Source organism: Folsomia candida, unplaced genomic scaffold (assembly GCF_002217175.1).
Source record: "Folsomia candida strain VU population unplaced genomic scaffold, ASM221717v1 Fcan01_Sc001, whole genome shotgun sequence".
In the NCBI taxonomy this organism is placed as follows: domain Eukaryota; kingdom Metazoa; phylum Arthropoda; class Collembola; order Entomobryomorpha; family Isotomidae; genus Folsomia; species Folsomia candida.
In genome coordinates this window covers 13,096,060-13,113,049 of record NW_019091193.1, presented here as the reverse complement: position 1 = coordinate 13,113,049, position 16,990 = coordinate 13,096,060, and the positions used below count along the sequence as shown (strand labels likewise).

General features: G+C 38.9%; 2 protein-coding genes across 2 annotated transcripts; one reads left to right on the top strand and one right to left on the bottom strand.

Moving 5' to 3' along the window:
* Positions 1–753: 753 nt before the first annotated feature.
* LOC110863612 lies at positions 754–9,227 on the top strand. Its single transcript, XM_022112961.2, has 6 exons — positions 754–1,630; positions 5,290–5,507; positions 5,671–5,878; positions 5,974–6,125; positions 6,241–7,404; positions 7,785–9,227. The coding sequence occupies exons 2-6, from the start codon at positions 5,343–5,345 to the stop codon at positions 9,126–9,128; spliced, it is 3,033 nt and encodes a 1,010-aa protein (XP_021968653.2). The 5' UTR covers positions 754–1,630; positions 5,290–5,342; the 3' UTR covers positions 9,129–9,227.
* A 4,984-nt stretch (positions 9,228–14,211) lies between these two features.
* Positions 14,212–16,611, bottom strand: LOC110842533 (class E basic helix-loop-helix protein 22). Its single transcript, XM_022088301.2, has 3 exons — positions 16,150–16,611; positions 15,079–15,952; positions 14,212–14,815 (listed from the first exon to the last, which is right to left on the bottom strand). The coding sequence occupies exons 2-3, from the start codon at positions 15,917–15,919 to the stop codon at positions 14,403–14,405; spliced, it is 1,254 nt and encodes a 417-aa protein (XP_021943993.1). The 5' UTR covers positions 15,920–15,952; positions 16,150–16,611; the 3' UTR covers positions 14,212–14,402.
* Between the last annotated feature and the right edge of the window lie 379 nt (positions 16,612–16,990).

Below are 16,990 nucleotides of genomic sequence, written 5' to 3'. Positions count from 1 at the left end.
ATATGAGCTGGAATACCTTCTCGAACCTCTAACCAAACCAATATGTAGCTAAGCAGAGGAATCAATTCGAATCCTGCCAGAACTAAAGTTACTAAAGTTAAGGAGGGAGCCGGCCGAAGGTATTTCCGCGGTGCCCACGGGCGAAGAGATCGATCTCTCTCCAGTGAGAGAGGATTCATCAGAGGGGCACATGCCACGCACAGGGTCGTCCCTTCACTTCCTCCTCCACAAAGTCTGCACCAAGGGCTCGTTTACATTCCTGCCTTCCACCTCCAAGAGTTATCAATACTCGTGATGGAAAGCAAAAAAAATACCTCTGGTGGAAGGACCAACAGCATCACTCACTCACTGGCCCAGAGAGAACAATTACATTATTATTACTGGGTTGTGTGACTGGTCGCAGTGGACGATGATACATGATGGCAAGGAATTCCTCCAGCCTCCTATTCAAAATGTCGATGTGGGGCAGGTGGGACTGAGAAATGAAATGAATAAAAGGAGAATGCCATCGTACATACAAACACAATGCATGCGTATAAGTACATGGTATAAAGTGAGAGCAGCATTATTAAGCTCCAAACATTTATATACATTGTTGTTCACAGATATCTTTAGGAGGCATAGATGTACAACTGCGGAAGAGAGACGACGATCCCCTCAAGACTTTTATGTGAAGGAAGGATGAGAGAGAGAGAAGTCTTAAGAAGATTGTCTCACAACGAAAGCATCAGCAAGTTCTTCTCCTTCCTACGACGAAGAGGAGGACGACCATCATCATCATCATCTCAAGAGACCCATCACCCTCCTTAAGTACAAGCACTTAATCTTGTGGTCAGACCATAATCTCTCGCAACCACTGCGAGCAAACAGTCGACCCCACTATGTGGAAAATCCCGAAAATTTCCAACTGTTTCATATCCCTTGGTCATGTTATGTACCAGCCATGAGGATTACACCCAATCCCAAATTATTTTAGAGGGACTTTTTTCTTCTTGGCGTGAGACTGTGAGTCTCTGAATCCCTCTCTTAGTACAAATTTCTCATCTCTCTCTGCTTCATGACGACAAATAGTAGTGGTGATTGTGGGGCAGGTGTCATACACAGATTTTCCCCCTTAAACCCTCAATTACTCTCCAATCTAATCTGTAAATTATTGGAAATAAAGTTGTGGTTGCTTAAATGAAAGATTATTAAATTGAATTATAAACTTCACCGGTGAAAAAAACAGTGTCCTTTATTTTAACATAACGAAGCCCAGTGATTGTTCAACAAGTTAAAGTGTTAGTGAGTGGTGTGGAATTTGTTGTGAAAAATGTTGATCAATCGATTGGTGGATGTACATAATAATCCATGCTCACTTCCCAATTACAATTACACTTATACACCGGCAATTTGTATTTCTGCGCAATCAATAATTTAACATATTGTTGAATTGAATCGCTTATTATTGCCAATCTCATATGGCGTGTCGTCGTAAACGCAAAGTCATAAAAGAACTTGTTTGAACTGTATCTGCATATTAAAGTGATTTCAAAGTGGAGTTGAGTGAATTGTTACTCTGAGATAATTAGGGGTTGGTTGGAGTGGTTCCATCTCCGATCGCTACCTTATTACTCTTTAATGAACCCAGGTGAGTTGCTTCTAGATTTTTGGATTATTTTAAATTTTCCGATTCATAATCAAATACTCGCCATTATTGATCGTCGTTAATCCATTTGTGCAATTCTTTCAGTTATTTCTGTAACACATATTCCTTATACATAAATATCTCTTCAGTTAGATTAAAATTAAAACTTAGTTTAATTGAACTGGATAGCCAAATTTTGAAGCCCAACATGTGTATTATAAATATTACAGGTTAATGCATAAGCAATTATTGTTACTTCCAACTTGTTCACATGAGCAGAAGAGCGTTGAGGGATTGCATTGACTTGAATTCCATTGCGGATTAACCCTGCAGCATGAAAACCGGGATGAGCGAGCTAAGAATGACAATTGCTTTTCCATGACAAAAAAAGCACCATAACCACCGACTCATCTATCCAACCACCTCGTATGTATGCATGTATGCACGTTGTTGTGTGTGTGTACATTGTATGAATTGTGTAATAATGGAGAAGATGATGCATTAAATGTTGCCTTCTCTCTAAACTATTAAACTGATTGAATAAACTTTGGCTATAAAACTGGTTAAACTGTGAATCAAATTGCAGACCGGCTTCTCATTTAACTACTCGCTGAACGACCTGTCAAATTGGCAGTAACCAATGATCCACTTTGAAACAGAAAGTATGTGTGTTAATCACATTACATTTACTATGTATGTAGTAGTAAACAACACAAGCAAACTTTTAAAAACAATTATTTTTACAAACCATATTATATATATGCTAATGTTTAAAATGCCGGTTGGCCAATATTCACCGAATGTGCAAATTTCAAATTTGTTGCATAATGACTAAACGCATAGTTTAAGGAGTGGTGACCGAATGAGTCACTTGTGCACGGATTATAACTCTGTGAAGTTAGTGTTGCTTGGATTATTTCATTCTTTCATTTCACTCATTAGTATGCTTTCACATTGCATAATTTAGCATATAAATTTGTCTATTAATACACACAACTTATACTTGGATTATTATTATAGTCTCATTTTCTCCACATTCTTTGGATTTATTTAAGCATGTTCTCCAATCCAAGTGATATCAAGTGTTAAAAAAAATGTTTCAGAAATGGTTTTCGAGCTGATGAGCTTATCCCTTTCCACATAAGTTCTTGTAAACCACACTTAAGCATTAGTGGATTCACCAAATTGGGTGTAGGCAAAGTATCCTGGACTGACGGGGTGCAGTAGTAAGAAATTAGGCAAGAGTAGAACTGGTGTTGTTGCCGACCATAAAATTTTAGTACTCGTACTTTCTTGTAACCAACTTCTCCAAAAATATTGGACTGGACTTTTTACCGTCCACACTTTCCTCTCTCTCATGCAGTGGTTACAATAATAATCACACAACTGATGTTGCAATGTGATATGTTAAAAGTTTTATTATCCCTTTGTTATGACGACTTGCTTTCTAGTGTAATTCAGACCGACAGAAAATACCAATACAAATGCAGCACTCGTCTCAACTTGACCACCTTATTTCATCTAATAAAACAAAGAATCCCTAATCTCAGACTCTGAAGAAAAAACAAATTATAGCAAAAAGCAATTATTAAGCAAAGCATTTTATTGCCAAGTAGAAAATTTTTCATAGTTTTACGGCAAATTGGGCTTTTTGTTGGCCAGCAGCAGCTAATCTCCCATTTTTTTTAGGAAACTAGTCTTGGTAGATTCATACTCATGTAGACCATAAATCCCGACGTGTTGACGACTCTGATTTGTTTTATCGTTCTTTCGGTCGTTAATTAGGGAAACGCAAGAATATTTCGTGAACCTGCACCGGAATTTTTTCGTATGAAAGTATACGCAGGTACATAACATTATTATCGCGTACCTTGATATCAGGTACTCCACGAAAGAAGTACAAATATGTGTAGTATATACCGCCCGTCGGTCATCATCCGTTTTGCTGCGTCTAATCAACAATGCATGCACACTGAACAATGAGCAGAGAATAATGGCTTGTTAAAGAAGATAAACAAGTCTTTACCGGAGACAAGTGGACACCGTGAAGTTCAAGTCATTGTGTCTTTTTTGGTATGACATTCACAAGTAAAAAAAATAGTTTTTTCGTAATGGAATTTCGATGATGCTGACACATAAAAATCCGAAAGACTCCGACCCCCTGGACTTGTGTGTTTGCTTGCTTGCATTATATGCACCCTTTTAATTTTGTCCCTCCAGTCCTCAAACCTTTTTTGGTGCGTAGAGAGACAATGTGATTTGGAGAACCCAACCTCAGATTTACTATACATGTAGCAAGAGTCGAATGTCACTTTTCTGTTATTTATATGCATATTATTCCGAAGGCGAGGAAGAGATTTTGACTGTCTCCAAAACCTTTTGTTGCATTTTACATCAAAAATAATAATAATAAAAGAAACCCAAAAAAAGGAAAGCTTAGATGAGGCTAAGAAGTGCGATAAAAAGTATTTAATAAATTTCTTCTCCAGTTAAGGATATAGAATTTTAATATTTCCGGCATCAGCGCCCCATTTCAATCTAAGCTGACTAAATTGCATAAGCAACATGTTTATGTATACATATTACTAAGAGTCGACTCTATTAGGTCAGACCTGTATATTTATCAACTTTCTGTATATTTGCAAGCATTCATAATTTTTTAGATTTGATGCATATTTGTTTGTATATGGTAGTGAAATGGGGCGCTGATGCTGGAAATATTAAAAGTCTATATCCTTAACTGGAGAAGAAATTTATTAAATACTTTTTATCGCACTTCTTAGCCTCATCTAAGCTTTCCTTTTTTTGGGTTTCTTTTATTTATTAGTTTTTATTTGTATTAAAAAGTAAGGTCAAAGGTCCCATGAACTCCCAAAAATGTCCCAAAAATCCGACTGGGTACATTTCCGAGAACTTTTTCTCAAACAACGATGAAATTCAGAGACTTCATCATTCATCATTTTTCAAGAGACCCAAGCGTAGCCTAGATACTAAATTTCAAGCAATCGTGTTCTGAATTGAAAAGTTGCTGGGCCGACCTTAGCAACTCACCTTTGGGCGGTGGTGGGAGCGGTCACATTTCACCACCATCAAAACTTTCTCAGTTTTAAACCGATTTGAAAAATTTTAATTTTGTATTTTTATAGAAAAAATGTATTCGCTTTTTATCCGTGTACTTTTTTCATACATGCCTTAATTTTTTTCAAATCTCCAAAAAACACACTATTGGTTGGGTTTCTATTGAATATCTCATAAACCGTTGGATGCTTCAGGCGGCCAAATCAGGGCTCTACTCGATGTAGCCATAATTAACTCTGGGCAAAATTTCATTAAAATCGGTTGGAAATTGACGGAGATCTGAAAAAATTAAGCTTTTCAGACCTGTAGTGAATGCTTACTTAGATGATTTTTTTCGATATAGTAACTATGGCCTCATCTAAGAAAAAGTTTCAAAGTAGAAATGTTTGGAATGCATAAAGTTCTTGTCTAGCGTCTAGACTCGACAGCGACTAAATTTATATTCACTCATTAAACGTACATTACAGGATATGAACCCATCTCTAATTTCAATGCTACCATTGCTACTCCACAGTTTCATTATTTCCTCTCAGAAACTTTTAGCAAAAACGCTAGTGCTAATTTATCTTCTGTGTTGTTCGCAGGTAATTAGACATGCAGGCGACCCAATATAATAGTCACTGCATACTAATTCACCATGGGCAAGACCAACAGGGAAACAAAGGTTTTTAAAGAGGACGAAGAAACCCGATCAACATCCGACATCTCGATAGCGACTGATCGCTGCAAACATGTTTTCACTCAAGACTTTTCTGTTGCCACGGTCCTGGTTGTCGCCTATTTGATTGAAACCATAGTTCAGGTAAGAGTGACCTCTGCCAAAGTTGTAGTTAATTATCATTATGTATGCAAGTGGGTCAAAGAGACGAAGAAAATGTCACACGTCTCTAATGATGCGAATGCGAGATAACGTGTAATGAATCGCAACAAGTCAACAAGATTATTTATTTGCAAAATTCTAATAGATCGTCCTGATTGTCAACTGTTACCGGTCCCCTTTTTTCATTTCGGCGACATCGAGTCAAAACTGGTTATGGATATTATTTCTCAGTTGGATTGTCACCTCTTTGCTGGTCACGCTCGTGAGTGTCGTTTGGACTTGGAATGGTTTGGATTTTTCAGGAAGAGTGTGTGGTCAACTGCTTTGCTACCTCATGCATTTGTTTTTATTAGGTAAGGCAACAACACACTGCCAAAATCGTTTGAGTGCGTATTACATAAGTATCTATATGAGAGGTTTATGCTCTATCTGAATGCTAAATTTTCAGGTTTTCTGTGGCGCTACTTGAAAATTGCGTTGGCTTATGAGAAAGCGGACGTTGAAGAATTTTTCAAGTTGAGAAAACTGCAGATCTATATTCAAGCATTTCCACTCCTCGTCGTCCATCTTGCATACCTCCTCAACGACGACCTGGCACAAGTAAGTAATAATCATAGAATGGAATCCTCTATTGTTCAGAATGGACGAGAATGTATTACTTGTTCATCTAACGTTATGTAATTATTAAGTACGGTTGTCGTTGTTGTTTGAATAGAGTTATGATAATTCCGTGGGTTCGTGGATGATTGCGGGGGAATTGTGCAGTTCAATACTCTCATTGTCTCTGCACCCATTGTTGAAGTTAAAAAGCGAGCCGTTGGACGAGGGAGCGAGGAGGAGCAGTGACCATAAACATAAGCCACGACGACGACGGTTGACGAGTGCAACAATTGAAATCTATGTGACAATCAGGATCCTTCTCCTGATTTCTCGAGTCTTAGTGGTTTCACTACTACTGTTTTCACTCACAACGAGTCGTAGTTACTGGCCTATGCTGGTCATAGCCGCCCATCTCTTGACTATATTTATGTGGACATGCTTAACGACCCTTGTCTTTAATGCTCAGACAACCCCATCAAGTACAAGCACAGCTAAAAGTGGTGACACTGAATCCAATAATGAGTGGATGAGAAACCAAAATGTACAAATAAAAGAAGAAAAGCAACCCAACAGCAATTGTGGAATACGATGTGTTTTAATCCCATCATCACAATCAGCATCATTGTGGGAGAAGAGTAAATCTGTTGTGAAAAACTCGTTAGTTTCTTCGTATGCATTGTTTTGGGATGTGAACAGTGGTGATGAAGATGGTGTTGGTTTTAGTGGGAGTCGCATGTTGGTTAGTCTTTCACTTCCGGTTTTTCTAGTACTGGTTGAAAATGTGATTGTGTTGGTATTTCACTGTGTGGGACCGGGTCAAACCGCAGTATATTTCTTTGTGATTATTAGTGGATCTTGTCTTGCCTTTGGACTTTTACTTTATATCCTGATGACCACCCGGAATAAGTGGAATATCGTTTGCAATTCTCAAAAAGAATTGCCGGCAATTGAACACCAACAAATAAATCCTGCTGTGGTCGCTGGGAGTTTCCATAAATTTTTGCCAAATTCAGTGATAATTGAGCATGAAAAGTATCGCCTTGATCATAATTTCCGAGATTATGAGAATGAAAGAATAAACGTTTTACTAAATGTGAGAAATGTGAACAATAAACTAGCATCTCCTCCCATTCTTCGAGTTGATGAGGGTGTAATGAGTAACCTGAGCACGAGTGACATAACAAATACCTGCAATTATGTGAGGATTAATGAAACGCTGATGATGGCCGTGAAAATGCACCAAGGTGGAAATCCTGACATGAACAATGAGAATAAAATGGTGAGTACTTACCAAAAACGCTGTCGGAAACCAGTTATGCATTTTGAAAAATTGAACCTGTCGGCCGACCGCGAGTTCGAGACGTCTTTCGTTTCGTCCATTATTTTCCTTTTCTTCTCTTTGATGAACTCAAAATTCTAAGATTTAAAAACTTTTATGAATCACCTGTCACTCTGGTAATCAATCAGTCAAGGTTCTATGCTGACCATGCTGACCCATACATTTATTTATTAATTTTTCTACCAATTTGTTAAAATCTTGAAAAGGCAAATACAGAAATCAGCTATATGTATTTTTACAAACTAACAAGACATGCTCGAGTATATTTTGATGTATGATAGTTAGCCGTGCAGATATGTTAATTCCAATTTGTTTTACAGGGTCATCAGCGATTCCACGAAATTTTGACGACACCCGTCGACCGTGGTGAAATTGTATCACCACCATCGCATGACAACACTAAAAGGAGTCTAAGTTCCACAAGTAGTCGAAATACCAATACCATATCAAATTTAACTCTGCAAAATTTCCCAGATGAGGCAAAACACAAGAACTCAACCAAGAAATCAACGACGCATTCAATTAACCAAAGCAGCCCTTTAATCATCCGTAAAGCGTGTAAAATTCAGTTAAACGCACCGAAAAAACATTTACTGAACAGTTTACAACGGAATAATTCCAATCCTGCTGTGGAGCCGAGTGGAGGTAGGAACAGGTGTCACTGCAAGACCATTGACAAATGTGGACCTTACCGAACAAGTGACAGCAGTATTTACGAAAAGTTAATTGAAGACGCATATGGGATTTTAATCTGTGAGGGGAGCCAAAAGAGTGAAAGGCCAGTTAACAACAATGTTCACTCAACCTCAGCAGCACCCCCATTCAGCAAAAAACTAAGGGTTCTCTGTGCAAAATGCTTAGGGAACCATGACCCTCTTCTCTCCAACTGTCCTGCTGTTGTGGATCACACAATTCAATTCGGAAATCGAACCGAAACCTGCCTCAGACTGAAAAATAATGATAACAAGGCTCAAAAAACGTCCCTCTCTCCTGTACCTTTGCCATTTGACTCGCCAAAAATGTACTCGGAAACCACGGAATATCCCACAGACACGGAATTCACCTGCAATTTGAACGACAACGAGGAATACGATGACGACGATGAGGGATCAATCTCCACCCACATTCAATCCGTAACTTATGTCAATTTGCCCTACCACACGACGACCGGTGGGGGTGGATTTTTCAATTCCACATTTAATTCTACTGCTTCCAACATGTTCCCATCTGCAGAGGCGAGAAAAGAGTTTACGGGAATGGAATATGTGAAAGCTTGGCTCCTCATGAATGACGTAGAAGCGAAAGAAATGCTGAGGAAGAGAAATAATAATAATAGGACCAATAATTTAAGTCGTGGAAATTGTAACAAAATTTCGAGTAAATCGAAGCACATTTCCAAACCTCGTCCAAACTCTACGTTAGCAAATCCATATCGTAAAAGTCAACCTATTTGTGTTTACCAAATGAAGTCTCCGCCAATGCAAAAGCAACACCCAGATTTAAACGATAACTTTTCAATTAGTCATCATCATTGTTTAAATCAATCGTCTGAACAAAGTGTAAATTTTAATACAAACCTTAATTGTAAAGAATATCACAATGCCCCATTTGTGGTAACAGATTTTAATGAGCTACAAAATGATTTGTTAGAAACGGTTGTCTAATATTTATTGCAAATGACCACAACTAAAGTATGCAGTATAGATTATTTATTATTCACACATTTGGAAAAGCCAATATTAAAGTAAATATTTTTCTCGTGATATCACATTTGATTTTCATCATTATTTAACTATTTATTGTTGTAGCACATATGTATCACTCGGAATTTACAACTGAACAAAATCCCAATATAAGTATAGATTAGAGTAGAACTGAAATAATTCTGGAAAGGAAATTGCATTTCTTTTTTACTTAAGTACTTATGTATGAAACACGCAAACAGTAAATCTTGTATACTGCGTAAAATATAATTCTCACTTTTCCACATTCTCTCCTCCACATCATAACATCATCATCATCCAAGAAAACTGGGATTTCATTTACTTTTTCAACTGGTTCCAGGCAGAGCAATAAAGAAAATGTAAAATGTGAGCAAGAAATATTTTAACTGCATCGTTAGTAAAAAGGAAGCAAGTAAGTCAATGGCTCGTATTTCAGAGTCTCGACAAAAAAGCGCATTAAAGTTGTTGGGCAGAAGAGAAGGGTAAAATATCCATGGATTTGGGTAAGTGTGGAAGAAAGGTATGAAAGCTTGAGACATGGACTGATCCGTCCGAGAAGATGTGTGTCTTTTAGATGGGTTTGGACTTTTGACCTTCTTTCCTCATCCATCTGAATTGTCTTGGGCTTGTCTTGATTTTGGGCATGGTGTTGTAGTCGTGGTGGTGATGAGACGACTGCTTTGCTGGTAGAAGAAGAGGAGGAAAAAATGCTTAACGTCTTCCAACCAACAATAGGGCCTGGAACTGGAGGGATGATGCAAGTGACTTAAGTGACAGTTGGTAAAGAAATGACGATCCCCAACCGAGCCAGCTATTCCTCATCTAACAATGCATTCTTATTACATTTTCTTCTTCTTCTTGGCCCTTCACAAATATATCGCTTCTCTGAACTTATCCATTCATCCACTAAAAACATCATTGATTTGATAAGTCAGCTCTACGTCTCTTAACTAAGCTCACAATCAACTTCATCTCGTTCTTTCTTCTACGCACAGCCAACACTCTCGTAAACATGGCATGTCAAAAGTAAGGTGGACGAATTTGAAGATAATCTTAAAATGTAATGCCCATCACGAAATCCGCCGTGATTGTTGTCCAGTCAAACCTTGAACTCTACTTGAATATTTGAATTTTCAATTTTTAATCCTCGCTGCTTTATAAATCGAAGTAGAAAAATCCACGGATTAACAAATAGTTAACCCAGTCTCAATGCAGTTCGACTTCTTGCCCCTGTCCAAGTATGAAAATATAATCAATGTTATAGGGGGCGTGCCAGCTAAGATATAAAAATCACCTCAGCCATAACCAATGATAACTGTAAGAGATGACTTATAGTAGAAGATTATGCATGTATGTAGGTACATATAACTCGAGCCATGAGTTGAACTACTATACGCTGGGCTGGGTTACTTCATCTACATATTTTCATTTCTCGCTCGTCTTAAATGTGAAGGATGATGGAGTTTTCGAACCGACATACCAACAATAATGAAACACCAACTCGTGTACCATGGTTGTCAGTGTCATTTCCTCATTCAAATCCCAAATGGGGTTGTACAACCTGTCCATGGCTGATTGCCATGATGATCGATGCTGAGAAGAACAGAATGAAGGGAAAGTTGAGACTGATTGGATTGATCAACAACTAAAATTCCCCATTCTTCACGCTCTTTGTATTAGAAACGAATCTTTATTTTTAGCCCAAACCAACCAAGAAATCACTGGATATGACTTTTAAACTGACATCAGAGTTAAATAAATGTTTTAAAGAGTGGAAAGTCTGGAAAAACCAATTCATCATATTTTCACATCACCAAAAACTATTCCAATTTACACCCGGAATATATAATGATTGTAATATTAATTGAGTTTGACACTACACTCAGACGATTGGGGGATGGGGTGTAAATAGCAAAATTTTGAGCAGCTCAACCAAGTGATCTATTTAGGATGACTGCATCTAAAGAAGATCATTGGGAAAATTGTTATCATGGCCCTACGTGTGCTGCACCCGTTTTATGGAAGCCAAGCGTATTCCTGGAGAAAGAGACGACGAAACGGAGTGAGTGAACTTGGTGGATAAATTCATTACTGAGATGGTTGTAATAAAGAGATATCGTGAAATGATTTATAGTGTAGGGTTCCATTCCTTCTCCCCACGATTACATTAATCGACGGAACATTTTCATAACCAAAAGTGATCTGGCCATTAGATTTCTCTCTTGTAATTAAGTGAAACGACATTTCCTTGCCTACTACACCATTTCACCACAATCCCGCCACCACCACAGACTATGGAGCATTTCTTTTAAACAAAAATTGAAAGTTTTCATAGCTTGAACTGTTACAAGTTCTTAGCATTGTTAAATTATTAGTGGTGAGTCACAAGAGCAACTTTTATGATGAGGAGGAAAGAATGTTTTTCTGAGATTCAACGTTTGTGTAACCAATGTCCATCGTAAAGAGTCAAATTGTTTTATTATGCACCCTCCAAGCTAGACTAGTTTGACATTCATCATTTTTATGAGGATCGGGCAACCGGAGCCAGAATTTTCCCACTTTGTACTTTGATGTTCCACTTACTTATCTATCCACACATTCGAGAGTCAATAGCGAAACTAACATTTCCGGTAACTTGAGCTTTCATCCATTCGAAAGAACTGATATGTATACATACAAAAAGGCAGAATGACACACTTTTTATTTCAGCCAAGTGAAATCGAATCAGATTTAAAGGGGGGAATCCCGACTCTTCTTCTGAACTTGATTTACTATATTCATGATTGGACAAGGAAAGTTTCACCAAACACAAATTACACATATAGATACGTAGATAAATGCACACAAATAACTTATTTCCAATACTCATAGTGTCTGAAATTTTGTGTAAGTGTGGTCATGGTATTGCTTCCCTTGTGGTCTACTTTTATAAAACATTTCAGTTATACTGACATCTTAACAATTATAATAATTATTTCTTTGGTTTACTTCTGAGAAAAATAAACAGGTTTGGAATGAATGTGTTGCTAACGATTGTCTCAAAAAGTAGTGGTTGCGGTGGTGCTGGAAGAATACAGAGCTACGAGTAAATGTCGGCGAAGGAAGGAAGGAGAGAAGGCGAACCCTTGGTGGTGAGATAGGCCGAGAAGGAGACGTCGGGCGGAATTGAGTTAGCAAAAGTGGAATCAGTTATTCAAACGAACAAAGTTGTCTTCCGAACTTTCCCCAGTCGTTCACCCTTTTGCTCCCTTTCTCGAACCCACACGGCCTATTAGTTACACCCCGCACCGTGAATAATCGGAGGTATTTACATAGATCACATCCTTCCTCCGCTACCCTCTAATGGGCCTCTGATATGCAACTCAAGTGAGAGGGACAATTTCGGTGGTAGAACTTTTGTTCTCACCATCATCACCAACCACCAACAAAATCCATAATCGGTGTATATCTCTGAACACCCATCTCATCTCACAAGCATTCATTAGCATATTCATTGGCATTATTGTGTCGTTGTTGTTGTGGTTCCGTACTTTTAATGCAGTTTTTAAACATTTCAACCTTTCAGCAAATGCGAACATGCAGATTCTGTATTTGTGGAGCTACTCTTAGCACTAATTATTGACATGAAAAAGATCATGTTGAAAACGATCACTTATCCTCGTACATTTATTGAATATCTACAAAAACACCTGTGTGTGTGCTGTGCTTGATGAGAAAGTGGATGCAGGAGGTGAAGAAATGGAGGAGGAAGAGGAGAAAGTGGCAATTTGGTGTAATCCAGTTTGGTGAGAAAAAGTTCCAAGGGGCGACGACAAGGCGACTGGAAGTGGGGTGCGATAAATCATTCGGGTGGTGAGCAAGAGGGATGACATGGCATCCTTGATCGTGGAAAGAATGAAATCTCTGCGGAAGCAAATCAAATTTATTTGTCTCGCAAGAGAGACGTTTCCACTGGGAATACACAAAGTTGGCTCTTTTTTCGTGGATATTGACTTCCATCATGATCATCATTGAAAGCGATTAGATCTACCCGTCAACTAACCACGCTCCTTGGACAAATGATGTCACGCCGATATACAAACGGTTCGCTCGACACGAATCAAATTAGCTCCCTTTCCCAAAACAGTTTCACATAGATCACTTGCATCTCATACATCAAATCAGAACAATTTTTGCTTGGGAAATTGCATGTACGGCAGATCCATGAATCCATATACATATTTTGATTGTGTAAATCAAAACCTAGTCTAGAAAATAATTTAATTTTTTAAACTTCTCCCATCCACCTGACGAAATTCCCAGATTTGGTGGCTAGAGGGAAAATAAAAATGGTATTTTATGAAGCGTATTTAACTGGCTTATTTACATGATCACAAGTTGCTGCTCCAGGACACATGAAATCAAAATCTGATCTCATCTAATAAATATTTTAAGGGCTCGTACCACCGAGTCTCGTGAATTAAAGGCAATCTTGTAATTCACGTATATAGATAAACCATGATTTTCAGTTAAATTAAAAATAGCGACAGTTAGAATTCTTGCCGAAATTCTTCTTAGCTTTTCTTTCCTTTCTCAATTTAATTTTTGATTTTGACTATTCTTGAAAGCGTACTATGTCGACAGATGACAGTCTAATAGGAATACAAATTTCGATTTGTTCCCACAATGATTTTGGAGACATTCTACATACTTTCAAAGAAATATTAGGAAACAATTGAAAATAGTACGTCTCGTACATAGAAAACAAAATGGTCAATTTTTTACAGAGGAAACAACTTACTTTCACGAAAAGCAAAGAAATTGAAGAATGGAAATGTTGAGGAGGAGAATGAAAGTCGGTCTGGTGGATAAAATGGGGAGCTGGTGATAAGTGTATTAGAGGGCGAACAAAGTGGCAGCCTCTCGCCGATCCCATTACTCTGATAGCAGAAATAAAGTAATTGAATGGGATCCATCTCTTTATCTTTCTCGCCTTGGAATAATAATTTAAATCCATCATGACAGCACGGCTTACTCATTTCTTTGACTCGCACACATTTTATTTATTTCTTCATTTATGAATCATCACGATTATCATACTTTTTACATGCTAAAGGTTCGCATACAAACTTTCAGACTAATACGATTCTAAGTATTTACTTTTATCCGTGAGTGTGGGAATGTGAGAAGAAAGTTAAAAAAACTGTGATACAACAAGTGACACAAGTGAGACGGTTACTGCTTGAAGTTATGATTAGAACTTGCTCGTTGGGTGTGGGGTTGTGAGGATGCAAAGGAGACGGATAGTGGGGAACGTGCTTTCTCCCCGTTGTTGGAGGCAGGAGAGACGACTGGAGATGTGGTTTGTCCCCCGGAATCACTTAATCTTGGGAAAGCCGTGACAGGATTACTATTACTGACTGCTGAAGTACCAGTTGATGAGACATTCTGAGCCTCATAAGCTGCGGCAAGTGCTGAGGTCGGAATCGCAATTCCGGTCGCTTGGTTCATGGCTAAAAGTCTTCTTAACTCTTCCAGAGCGTTGGCTTGCATCAAAATGTGATTCTTTGCCAGGAGCAGGGTAGCGATTTTAGATAATTTTCTTACAGATGGGGAGTGGGCGTAGGGTATGACACTCCTTAGCTCATCTAGTGAACAATTTTGTATTAATGGAATGACCCACACAGCGATGAACTACGAGAACGTGACCCGTTTGGTAAGATTTTGATACTTTTAAAATAATTGATAATCTTAAAAAATTGCCCATCTAAATACTTAGTATTTTAGGTAATCTTTCATGTGGTTCATTCTTTCATGTGCTTTCCTACTGGATTTCTGGCCATGCTTGTACTGCAGGGTCATGATCTCGTTGGTCATCATTACGTTATCATCATGGATTTTATTATGTTACCTAACGCATCATTCAGGTCGTGCATCCTCCTCCTTTCCCTAGCATTGATGGATAACCGGACAGCTTTGCCTTGTCTGTTTTTCTTATTGGAGAGACCCCCCTTGGCAGAATTCCCCTTCCCACCACTGCCCCCCATCTTGTCCTCTCTTTGCAGGGGGCCGTGGTGAGAGGATATCATGGGACGGTTATTCTCATCCGCCTCATTCTTTCCAGTGGTGGACATGCCAAAATAGTGTTCGCCTCCACCACCACTTCGAATAATGTAACTTTCACTATCACTGTCCCCACTGTTTGTCGAAGAACATCGCTCCCTCCCAACATCCAACTCACATTTCGAGTCTTCACAATCAGATAGTGTTCCCGTATCAGAGTGAAGTTCACTTTTGGACAGCAAGGAAGACATTCTCATTCCTTCCGTAATATTAAACTTATCTCCTCGTCTATCTCCGTCCAGTAGCTGCTGCGGTTGACCATGGTGGCTGGGTGGCATTTTAGTACCCGCAGATAAAACTCCACCACCACCACCGGTCCCGTAAGGATGATATCTGGCTGGTGGACCGCCGTCATAATTGGGTGGGAGCTGGGGGACGATTGAGGAGAGATTGGCGTAGAGCGAGGCTGCTGGGTTTGGAGTGGGAACGGGATGTTTAATTGCAGGGTGTTGGCGGAATGCCGATGCACTGGGAACAACGGGAAATTCACGAAATGGGGGGTCATTTTGTATGACCTGCTTTATCGTTTCACTAGCTGACGACACTGTCATGTGCTGATGAGATATCAAGTCACCAATCGCCATGAGAGAATTTCCATGAGCGTATGGGGGCAAAGGGAAAGTCTCCATTTTCACACTTGCAAACTTTCTGGTAGCTACTTTCTGTGAAATAAATTAAAAATTACATATGTATTTAATGTCTGTTCTCATTATTAACTTATGAATCCAAGTGAGGAATATCACAAAAGAATACGAGAAGTCCGTATTTATGCAGAGAAAGTTCAAAAACAGATTATTCACTCACAAGACAAGTAAGCAAGAATACCACAATTTACATAAAATGTGACGGTACAACTTACGAGATGAGGCTGGAGAAAGTTGTGGTGAAAGTGTTTGACAGCGGATGATGAGAAATGGAACAAAGTCGTCTTTGCAGTCTGGAACGAGGGCGAGGAGTGTGGTGCGAGGAGACGTCGGATGTGTTTCCACAATTTAGGAGAGCGGAGAGAGGGAGAGAAAGAGGGATGAGCGATTTCTTTGTGGGTCGTCGTTGCAGCCTCGAAGGGGTTGTCAGTTCGGGTGAAGAGCGCAGTTCCTCTCCTCTCGCACTCAACAAATGCCCGGGTGCTTAGGGGCGGCTTTTCCGCCGATAGACAACCAATTAGAGGTAGATCCAGTTCAACTTCTTGACTTCCCTCTCCTGCCTCCGTATAAAATTCAAGACAAGACTTGAACTTTTTACACACCGATCGACGCCGTTTCTCTTCTTGAACTTTCACTCTATTCTCAAACCCAACAGTATCTCTTACGATGATGGTGTTACATACACCCAAATTTGCTAAATTTACAACGACACAAGATCAATTCTTTAAAAATCTCAACTTTCTCCGAGAGAAACTCAATAATGCACGCACTTGAAGGACAGAAGCACACTGGACGAAGTTGCATCAATTTTTGATTTTACTTTCGAGAAGATGGTTTGGGCCAACCCCCATCAGCATCACTTTGGACATCTGGTTGAGGACTCAGCGTTTAATGGACACAAGTAGATATTTCTGGTCAAAGTGTCATATGTAAAGAGGATTCTTAAATAAAACTCACTTGCTCATGTCGTAGCAGTAGTTAAACCCAACTCGATTTGTGAATGAGGATAAAAATGTTGAATAATACTTAATAAATCAGAACATGCCGTATGGCACT